Here is an 11,306-nt window from a genome sequence, read left to right as displayed (position 1 = left end):
GACTCTGCTGTGTACTACTGTGCTCTGCAGCCCACAGTGACAGGAAACAGCAAAACTCTGTACAAAAACCTTTGGAGCAAAGACAACAGAATACTCCACAACATCCACTAGAGGGAGCCACACACTGTTACACCTCTGATTCTTGTGTCATTGGACTGATGACAAAGACAACAGAGAAATGAAGCAGTAAAGATCAGAGACAGAGACAGAGCTGCTGTGGAAGCACAGAACTGTTTGATTGGCTGAGCTATTACAATGGCCCCGCCCACTGAACCTGAGCTCATCCAATGACATTATTTGTTGGTCATTGTGCTGCAGTGGAAGAACATTGTTCATGTGCTGTCTGTCTGGCTTTAATAACTTAATAATAAATAAATAATAAATAATTTAATTCTTTCTTTTTCCAGGACTCACATTATAGGTGTGTAAGATCTCACCTGGATGCCTTCTGCCCTCACAAAATCAGGTTTTCGCCAGAAAACTTCCCTAATATCTACAAAGGTGTTTCAACACTGTTCAGACAGACATCAGTTTATCTGCCAGTTTTGAAAACTACATAGTGGTGCATTGTTTTGTCAGTGTTACACACCGAATGGACCCAGTGCAGGCGGTGGGAGACAGAAGGACTCTGGCCAAAATAACATCTCTGATGGACAGAGTCTCCCACCCCATGCATGTAAATGTTGCTGAACTACAGAGCTCCTTCAGTGACAAACTGCTGCGTCCTCAATGGATGAAGAAGTGATTCAGCAGGTCCTTCCTCCCTGCAGCTGCCAGACTGCACAATCAGAACTGTTCCCAACAGAGAGGTTTACATCAGCGCTTCAACTGATTCACACTGCAACCTGGGTTCGCCTCTTATCTGTATTTAATTTTATGTAACTTTAATAACTGTACTGTAATATCTGAAAGACATTACAGGCCACCAGCTGGACCCTCTGCAGTTCGCCTACCGGGCAAACAGGTCGGTGGATGATGCAGTGAACATGGGGCTGCATTACATCCTGCAACACCTTGACCGCCCGGGAACTTATGCCAGGGTCCCGTTTGTGGACTTTAGTTCGGCTTTTAACACCATTGTGCCTGAACTTCTTTCCCCCAAACTCTCCCAGCTCAGCGTGTCACCAGATACCTGTCAGTGGATCACTAGCTTCCTGACAGACAGAAAGCAACAAGTGAGGCTGGGGGAGATCACCTCTGAAACCCAGTCCCTCAGTATTGGTGCCCTCAAGGATGTGTCCTCTCACCACTACTGTTCTCCCTCTACACTAACGACTGCACCTCCAATAACTCAGCTGTCAAACTCCTAAAGTTTGCAGATGACACCACTGTCATTGGCCTCATTCAAGATGGTGATGAGTCTGCATACCGGCAGGAAGTTGAGCAGCTGGTACTCTGGTGCAGTCAGCACAATCTGGAGCTGAACACTCTTAAGACTGTAGAGATGACAGTGGACTTCAGGAGACATCCCTCAACTCTGCTCCCCCTCACCATATCAGACAGCCCTGTGTCAACTGTGAAGACCTTCAAGTTCCTGGGTACAACCATCTCCCAGGACCTGAAGTGGGAGACCAACATCAACTCCATCCTCAAAAAGACCCAGCAGAGGATGTACTTCCTGAGACAACTGGGGAAGTACAGTCTTCCACAGGAGCTGCTGATCCAGTTCTACACTGCGGTCATTGAGTCTGTCCTGTGCTCCTCCATCACAGTCTGGTATGGAGCAGCCACTAAACAGGACAGGAGCAGACTGCAGCGGACTGTACGGGCAGCAGAAAGGATCATCGGCGCCCCCCTGCCCTCCATCCAGGATCTGCACCTCTCAAGAACCAGGAAACGGGCAGGGAAAATCATCACAGACCCCTCACACCCTGCACACAGACTTTTTGATCTGCTGCCCTCTGGCAGACGGTACAGAAGCCTGCAGACCAGGACCACCCGACACAGGAACAGTTTCTTTCCCCTCGCCATCTCCCTTCTTAACAGTTGACCTGTCACACTGCTCCCACTGCCAGACTGCAGCTGCACCTTATGTACATTTTGTAGTATTAATTCCACCTCATTCATTTCTGTATTTTATGTATATAAGTTTAGATTCGTTATTTATAGTTGGTTTACACAGCTTTGTGTATGTATGTGTAATGTGTATATAGACACGTGTGTGTGTGTGTGTGTGTGTGCTGTGCTTGAGAGCCACCATCTACCGGAACCAAATTCCCTGTATGTGTCTGCACATATACTTGGCCAATAAACACGATTCTGATTCTGATTCTGTACAGTACTCTGTTTACTCTGTTTTGGGTAACTCTTGTCCATGATGTAAATAATACATTGTGTTTGTTTCTGTTCTGTGTGCTGTTTGTTTGTAAATGTGTTTGGTTCGGGGGGGGGGGGGGGGGGGGTTCTCCTGCTGTTACAACCAAACAATTAAAAGATTATTCTATTCTATTCGTTTTAGTGGTCTGTGATTGACAACCAGGAGTCATTGTGATTGATGTGAATGATCATTTTCTTAGACAATAGTTTCAGATTTTTATTTTAATGAGGTTTCATTTCAGTGAAGTTTGTGGTGTACTCTTTTTTTATCTGACCCAAACACGCGCCAATGAGAGGGACAAAATCCTCTGACTCTGCTTCCAACAGGAAGTGACTGCTAGTCGTTGCTATAGCAACATGTAAACACTGCTTTTGCGTGGAAACCAGTTAATGCAGTTCGCTCCAGGTTGACACATAATGTCGTTAAATACAGAAAAGCGCAACGCGCCCGGTCTTCAAACCTGACGTTTGAAAGGCTTTTGTATCATTTTCAATCATAACAGGAGCTGTAGTTTAGTTCAGTCACTGAAATCTGTCATGTCGGCGCAAAGAGGAAACCAAGAGCAGAAAGAAACAAACACAGAGCCAGGCGGAGACACCGCGGAGGAGGACGGCGGGGAGCCGGGAGGAGAGGAGGTGAGGTCCGGCAGCTCGGCTTCAGGTGAGTCCAGGTGGGCTGGAGCTCCTGACAGTGTTCGGATAAATACTCAGGAATAAAGAGAATGTGACCTTTTTCACAGCAGCAGAGACTCGTGTGGCGCAACTCACATCAAAGGTTTTATTACACTGGAGGGGAGAAATACTGAAATGCTGTTTGTCTGGATTGTGACTGAGCACGGCCAGACTCGATAGCACCTCTGTGTCTCTGTGTGTGGTTGCAGTCAAGGTGGTGCTGGTGCCGGAGGGCCACGTGATGACGGTGGCGTTTGCTATCGAGCTCAGCATTCACGAGCTGAAGCGTCACCTCGCCTCAGAGCTCCGAGTCCCAGCAGACGTGCTTCAGATCTCTCTGGACGGTTCGTTTCTTTCTCCTGACCCAGTATGAACCTTCCAGATCCCTCAGCTCATCTGGATCCGGTCTTTTATCAGTTCCCAGAGTCAGAACCAGACACGGAGAAGCTGCATTCAGCTTTTATGCTCCTTATATCTGGAACAAACTCCCAGAAAGCCTCAGATCAGCTGAAACACTCAGTTTATTTAAATCCAGGTTGAAGACTCACCTGTTCTCAGCTGCATTTGAATAAAGCACCAAATCCACACTTTAAGCTTAAATTTCAAAACTTACATTTAAACTACTGATTTTATCTTTTGCTTGTTTTAATCAATTTTAAATCATGCTTTTTATTTGTTTTTGTTTCTAATGTCTCTGTGAAGCACTTTGAATCACCTTGTTGTTGAATTGTGCTCTATAAAAAAACTTGCCTTGCCTTACTTCCACAAGTTTTTCTACAGAGTCGCACTTTGAAGATGACGACTAGTGGACATAGGTGTCAGTTGTCTAGATAACCCTACAAAGTCTTTACTGTCCTGCCATATAACAGTCACTAGTATCCTGACTGGTAGTTGCTTCAGTTATTTGCCTTCAAGTTGAGAGGAGTGTTTTTTCATTTCCTATGATGTTTGGTCACCAAGTCGCTGCGAGCTGCTGCCTGTGTGGATACAGATTAACGGGTCAGTGTGTTTTTAGGCAGAGCGGTGGAGGAACACAAGAGTCTGATGGAGCTCGGTGTCAGGCCTCACAGCTCCACCCGGATGGAAATGAGCTCCACTGACCCAAGCTTCCACCCACTCCGCCCTGTTCGCCCCCTAGAGCACGACAGCATGCCCGATGTTATCACCGTCCAAGTTGAAGCAGGTACGAATACACAAGCTGCTACCTGTCCGTATACACAAAGTGCTTCCATTAGACATGAAAGCACTAAGAAATCACGAGTTACATCTGATTTATATAAAACTACAAGACTCCATAGGAAATAACACTGTAAAGATAAGGATAAGAGAGAATCCTCATAATGTGACGTGCATTCATTTGAACCGACTTTTAGCTAAACAAGTTTGCCAGACCTGGTTTAATCCTGGTGCCAAGCTAAAGATTTCCATACAAAGATATGCCGTCTTTGAAAAACCTTCAGTCATTGTCTCTCAGATGGGGGGGTGCTTCAGGAGGTGGTGGTGGAGATTGAGCGCCCACGCCATCAGAAAGCCTTCCTCGGTGGCTACAGGCATCGGCTGACGGGGCTGGAGTACCATCACGCCGCAGTCCAGACGCTGCCCAAGAGGAGACCCGATAGAGGAGTGGCGGTCTTCAGCCGCGACACACAGGTACAGAAAACAGCTTCAAAAGCACCACAGTTTATATCAGAGTCAAAACTGGGACTAAATAAGTCTTTACATAAATAATGAAAAAGATCGGCACAGGACGCCCAGACTTCATGTTCAAATTAAACAATGTAATTCTAGAGATAAGCAGCGAGTGTAATGAGCTCCCTGGACCAACAGAGACAAACACCTCTGAGGATTACAGCGCTCAGCTGATGTGCTCATTTAAACATTCATCTACTTTTTTTGGTTAAAATCTCTTAAACTCTCCACACTCGAGGTTTTATATGGTCAGTGCTGCAGCTTTCTGTCAGTTTTACCTCACAGGGGATCTTTTCTTATTCCTTTCATTTATCCCATCACAGTCAATACTTACTTAATTTCAGTTTGAATTCAGTTTTAGTTACTACTCGAGTACTATTACACCCAATGTCAATGAGATTAACATTACAGTAATCTTATTATTTATTAAAAACCTTCCATTAACCACACTGAAACAAAACCCAGCCGAGTCAAACAAAACAAAGTCACGAGGTCTGTCTGCAGGCCGGAAGCTCCTCACACAACTTTCACATTTTTTGGTATTAACTTTGTCTACATGTTTAAAGATGTTGCTCTTAAAGCCAGTCAGCCCCTGATTTAGTTTGTTTTCTCTGTTTCAGACAGTAGAGCTGAAGTCTCAGGCTCAGCAGTGTCCAGTCAGTGCCTCCACCCAGATGACTGGCATCGGCTGCTACGTCTCCTGCATGAACGACAGGTTGGTGACTCCAGGGACATACACCACTGCTGATGAGCACCACGACCGGAGGCTGAGAGCTGTGAGTGTACACTGAGCGTGTGTGGTTGCAATGCAGTGTTTCTGAGTACCTGCTGTACCAAGTGTTTAGACACACCTGCTCTTTCATGCTGTTTCCAGCTCTGTAGAACAAAACTGAAGATATCAAAACTAGGAAATAACACATTTGAGCTTCATAGTGCGAGTGATGATTCAGTGTTGCCTTGGCTTCTGAATAGAAATGTGACCAGCAATGCTGCGCTGTTAGAGCTCAGCATGCTTTATGGTGGGAACACATGCTCAGATTTCTGAGGCTTCAGGCTGCTGGCCCTCTGTGTTACAGTGAAGTCTTGCTCTGCTTCTTCATCTCGGGGATTCACGGTGTTTGAACTTTCAGATTTTTGGTGTTTGAAATGGTTTCGATGTCTTCAGTCTCGTTCTGCATCACAGAAGATGAAGAGCAGTTTGTGTGTGTAGTTATCATATACGCAGTCAATTCAGTCCCACTAAATATAAAAAATACATTTAGTGGGACTAAGTATATGACCCGTCACACACCCAGGTGATCCGTCTGCAGACGTTTGCTCGGCGCTGGTTGGCCCAGCAGGCGGTGGAGCACCTGCGGAAGGAGCGAGCCCGGCGGCTGGCCTGGCTGGAGATGCAGGAAAGGAGGAGGAACAAGGAGAAAGAGGAGCAGCTGAGAGACCGCCGAAACCGCTGGCTGAATCCGAAGAGGCAGGAGGACTTCAACCTGCTGTACCAAGCTCTGGAGAGTAGGCTTTAGGGGCAGGAGGAGTTCCCCGCTTTATGTCTGTGAATGCAGCAGAGCAGTTACGTATTTAACTTTGTGTGTCTCAGAGTGGAGGAACGAGGAGGAGCAGAGGATCAGCTCGTCCCTGCGAGGAGCTGAGAGGAAAGCAGCTCTCTGCGCGCTGCTGGACCAGGAGATGGATCTCATTGCTGCTATCGGACGCCATCACATCGCCGTTCACAGCGACAACTACGACAAAGCTGTCAGGAACTTCCTGGACAAGGTCAGAGGTCGTTCCACCTACTCTACTCCAGCTCTCAACCCAATTTCATAATTTATCTTTTATATGCAAATGAAAGTCATCAGTAAACACAAAAAGAGAACCATGGTTAAGTGTGTAGTCACATCATCTTAATTTGATTTGGATTTTACGCACCTTCAGTTTGTTGCGGTGCTCGTTAGAAGATGTTTAATACAAGGTGGAGCCTGTTTCATTCTTATTCACGGCACTTCAGTCAGTGCAAGGCTGCTTGCTACACTTACAAGCACTTTCATCACATGCTTTCGTAGCACGATGTTCCAAAGAGATTCTAATGCTGTCAGTAATGTTTGGGTTTCTTATGGTGTTTCACACCAAATGTGACAATAAGCTTGTTGTTCGTTGTGAATCATCGATCGCAACCAGAATCTAAAAGTGTGCCGGAAGAATCTCAGCTTTCTTTACATAATGTAAAGCAAATTTTTGGCCACAGATCTAATATTTTATGCTGTACTGACATGTGTTATGAGGCATAGCTTCTAAGTTTGAAAACCTGATCTTGCATTCTTTCCGATGGCCAGCAGAGGGCGACTCCTCTGCTTGTAAAAAAAACAGTTTAGTTCTGCAGGAGTTTAAAGAAATGACTCGTTTGGCTCACTTGATTAGGAAAGACTTTCCTGATCAGTCTTTATTTAACGTATCCTCGTTGGAATCGGAGAGACCTTGCACTCTTTCCTTAGTGACTGTCCAAGAGTGGAGGGTGTTCTGGGAATCCATCCTACCTGACAAACCATCCTACCCGTTGTTTCTACACATGCGCACAACACGAAATTAAGTGGCGAACTGCCCTACCCTTGTGAATATGAGCTAGAAACATACTTTAACGGGTAAAATGAAGTGGCAAAGCGTCCTGGCTTTATGATTATGGGCTACAGCATACTCTGATGGGCAACGTGAAGTGGCAAACCGTCATACCTGCGTAAATTTGCTGGAATTACTCTGTGACAGCAGAAATGTGCATAAACTACTTACGGTAGGACGTTTTGCCAAAGTAGGATGGTTTGTGAAAATAGAGGGTCCCTTAGTTTCGAGTCAGATCCCCACCCACACGGTGATCACAGAAACACTCAACTTTAAAACAGGACTTGGGTGAGACCTTGGTGGCTACAGCCATCTTTTATATACAGTCTCTGGTTTCTCCGTAAACGCTGGGGTGACTGTGGGATGCTCAGAGCAAACTTCAGAGGAGCGTTCGGTCTCACAGGTACTGACACTGTGCTGTATCTGCTCCAGTCTGCGTCTCCTCATCAAAGGCGAGCAGCGGACGGTCGTCTGATTGAGATTGAAACTCAGAACACCATCAGAGCCCGAGAGCTGCGAGATCTGTACAACAGCATCAGCCTGACCACCGTCAGCCAGGAGCAGAGGCTCCACTTCCTCATGACACTGAAACACACTGTCAAGGTAAAACACACACAGTTCTTTCACAGCTAACGGTACTCTGATGTCGTCCTGTTATTATTTATATTATTTTGGGGCCTTTTGCCTTATTCAGTAACGTAGTCATGGGGAGGGGACAGGAAAGCAGGGACTCGCTGAGCACAAACAGGTCAGACTGAGACACAACATTTCAGCCTTGTAGCAGTTGGTCAGCTGCTCATGCTGTTACGTTTTTATCAAAGATAAGTGGAAGTGAATCGCGCACGGTTCATAGCATAAATGAGTCCTGAGGCTCAGTGGTTAGGACCACTGCCTGCACGGTGAGAGGTTACTGGGTTCATTCCTCTGGGAGCTTCAGTTTTTTCCCCTTTGAATGTTTCACTGTGTCACTCTGAATCTCATGAGTTTCACTTCTTGGTCAAAAGTGTTATTTTTAGAATAAAACAACCTTTTCATAACCAAAACATTGACTATTACAGAAGTGTACACATTCAACAGAAAACTATTTACTGCGACCGTGGCTCAGGGGGTTGGGAAGCGTATCTGTAACCGGAAGGTCGCCGGTTCGATCCCCGGGCTCTCTGTCCTGGTCGCTGTGTCCTTGGGCAAGACACTTTCCCCTACCGCCTACTGGTGATGGTGCGATATGGCAGCCTCGCTTCTGTCAGTCTGCCCCAGGGCAGCTGTGGCTACAACTGTAGCTGCCTCCACCAGTGTGTGAATGCGAGAGTGGCGTTGTAAAGTGCTTTTGGGTGCCTTGAAAAGCGCTATATAAATCCAATCCATTATTATTATTAAAATGCCAAATATATGAAGCTCACGATATGAAGCTCAGACAAGTAGTGCCCTTCAGAATAAAAGTCTGTGCTTTGTGTTGCCTTGTTCATAATTTGACACATCAACTTTACTGACCTGGAGATACGTACGTACATCAAAATACTGTAAATATCTGTTTTACATGAGCAGTGCGGTTGCGCTGAAATTTTCTTTCTTCCATGCTCATTGGACAGGAGCAGGAGTGTGCGCTGACCCGGGACATCGTGGATTTGGTTGACAGGGAGGTAGACCTGATGACTCGAGGGGTCAAATCAGCCAAGTTGGAGGGCCTGAGGAAGAGGATCTGTACTCTGTTACTTCAGTACATCAAAACTCCAGCTTTCAACCCTGAGGTGGCCAAGCTGCTGAAGGTGAGCGACCATCCCTCCTCATCTCACGTGTTTGGCACAATCTCAAATATGATTTCATATGTAAAATTAAAAATCTGCCCCAGGTTCCCCAGAATCCTTCCCAGCTGAAGAATGACATGATACTCTGCCAATACTGTCATCGTTACCTGCGCCTCACGGACTTCATTATGTCGGCCAGCGGCAGTCCGAACCGCCAGTGCCGCCAGTGCGCCAGACTCAACAACATAGCCAGATCTCGCCATGACTTCACCTTTTACAAAAGCATCCTGATGAGGCTGAGAGCCGACGAGCAGAGGCTCAACGCAGAAGCTAAGATCCCCTTCCTGCTGAAGGTGAACTGCTTTCATTGTGTATAATGAACAGCTCCACTGATTTCACTCTTTTGTCTACAGAAGTCTGCCATCTTCATCGTTTCAGGTGCAAGACATGCAGTACTTGGTGGAAGCAGTGTGGGCGTCCCGGTCGGCCCTCAGCGCCAACATCGACCTCTACAACCTGGCGTTTGTTCGGTGGGATCGTCAGAAGGACTGGAGCCCCTGGAACTGCATTCTGCTGTCCAAAGAAGAGACCTCAGCTCACTTAGAGGTGGAGGACGTCCACATGGTCTGTACATGTCTGAACAATATCAATTTATCTTTTGTTGAGAGAAAGTCCGTATTAGGACAGCCCCTCTCAGCTTCCACTAGAAGGAACTCTGACTCTGTTTCACTTCTGAATCGACCTCCTTAATGCTAATCTCTGTGAACAGGTACCTGCATACCACGTCCAGTCCACCGCCTACATTTCACGCTTTGCCCGTCCAAAACGTGAAGTGTTCACGCATGCAGAAGTTACAGCAAGTTGCAGTAACAGCAACAGAGGGAGATATTTTATTTCCAGCCAACATGAAAATTTAAACAGACAGCAACACATTTACATGTAAATACATATTAGTCCCTAGCTTAATCGATTCTGACGATTTAGGACCTTGGAATGTACTTATTGGCACTTTTTGCTCATTACCGACTTCTTGGCTTTAAATATATTATATATTATCTCGCCCTGCTGGTAATGCAACTTCTGCATACGTGTCCATTTCATGTTTTGGAGAGGTAAAGTGTGAAATGGACACGATGGACGGCGTGCCTATTACACGTTTTGCGGTTTGACATGTATCCAGAGCCTGAAGCCATCAGACCAGAGCTGTTGACTCGTTCCGTTACGGATGGTTTTTGGCGCAGCACCTGCTCATGTTTCTGGCTCCAATGTTGTTCTTAGCTTTGTACAAAGCTTACATATTTACACTGTAATTGTACATTTGATTGTTTTACATTTTATTTGTTTTGGTGGCGTTTTACATTGTTAAGCACTTTGTGCAGCAGGGACTGTTTGGAAATGTGCTGTATAAATAGACTTGCCCTTGATGAATTCTCTAAGCCTGTGTGTGTTTGTGTGTTCAGACATACGACACAACGTTAATCCACGAGATCGAACGCAAACACGCACAAGCTCGACGCCACTTCAGCCAGGTTCCCGTTATGTCCGAGCAGCTGGATACTCACCCTGCTGCTGTCCTTGGCAACCAACTTGTCTCCAAGCCCATTACCATGGCAATAATCAAGCATACCAGAGACACTCAGACCTCAGATCATTAACACTCTGTGCAGTTTTATTTCTTCTGCCTCATATTTCTTGTAACTTTCATTTGAAGTCTACAGTAAAGCTTATGTTGGTTCTGACTTTTGTACATTTATTTCTCTGATTTGACTTTTAAGGTAGAGGCTCATCTTAAAATGTCTCATACAAACATCTCAAGGATGTTTTGAGTTTGCCAAGATGTTCAGCTTTATGAAAAGTCATGTGCTTAACAAGCTTTTATATTCATAGCTTGATGTTTGGCCTGGTATGCAGGGTGAACTGTGGGGCCTTATTCAGTATCAGCGCAAGTTGCCATAAGAAGACATTCAGTTTCTAGATGATGATACTCACACTTACCAGTGACGGCAGAACAGAATCCCAGCAGAGACGGGATATAGGACAGACTGGTTTTAGATTTTAACAAATTAAAAACTGTTCACAGTTACAGATTGTGTGTCCAAATGCAGGTTAAAGCTCCATCATGCAAAGCAATCTTCTCTGGACCATTGTTTCAAATTTGAACTTTTTTTTGGCAACTGTGGATGTGTTATTAGACTAAAGGGGGGGGGGGGCAACCCGCTCATTATCAGCGCAGAGTTCAAACACCTGCATCTCAGATAATGGTGGTACCTCAGTGGAACC

General features: G+C 45.7%; 1 protein-coding gene across 2 annotated transcripts; it reads left to right on the top strand.

Annotated features, from left to right (window-relative positions):
• The first annotated feature begins 2,690 nt into the window (after window positions 1-2,690).
• On the top strand, window positions 2,691-10,765 carry iqub (IQ motif and ubiquitin domain containing). Of its 2 annotated transcripts, XM_085254208.1 has the most exons (12): window positions 2,691-2,977; window positions 3,198-3,332; window positions 4,004-4,171; window positions 4,463-4,638; window positions 5,298-5,453; window positions 5,973-6,183; window positions 6,269-6,444; window positions 7,714-7,884; window positions 8,871-9,047; window positions 9,131-9,379; window positions 9,465-9,650; window positions 10,487-10,765. In XM_085254208.1, the coding sequence occupies exons 1-12, from the start codon at window positions 2,854-2,856 to the stop codon at window positions 10,679-10,681; spliced, it is 2,124 nt and encodes a 707-aa protein (XP_085110334.1). In that variant the 5' UTR covers window positions 2,691-2,853; the 3' UTR covers window positions 10,682-10,765. The 2 variants fall into 2 exon arrangements, with proteins under 2 accessions (XP_085110334.1, XP_085110335.1); XM_085254209.1 differs by lacking the exon at window positions 3,198-3,332.
• Window positions 10,766-11,306: the final 541 nt, after the last annotated feature.

Source organism: Mchenga conophoros, linkage group LG18 (assembly GCF_057382185.1).
Source record: "Mchenga conophoros isolate Kocher_MC1m ecotype Shallow Benthic linkage group LG18, M_conophoros_male_GT1.1, whole genome shotgun sequence".
NCBI classification, from domain to species: domain Eukaryota; kingdom Metazoa; phylum Chordata; class Actinopteri; order Cichliformes; family Cichlidae; genus Mchenga; species Mchenga conophoros.
Note: the sequence above shows the minus strand (reverse complement) of the source record. Positions and strands in the feature narration are given on the sequence as shown.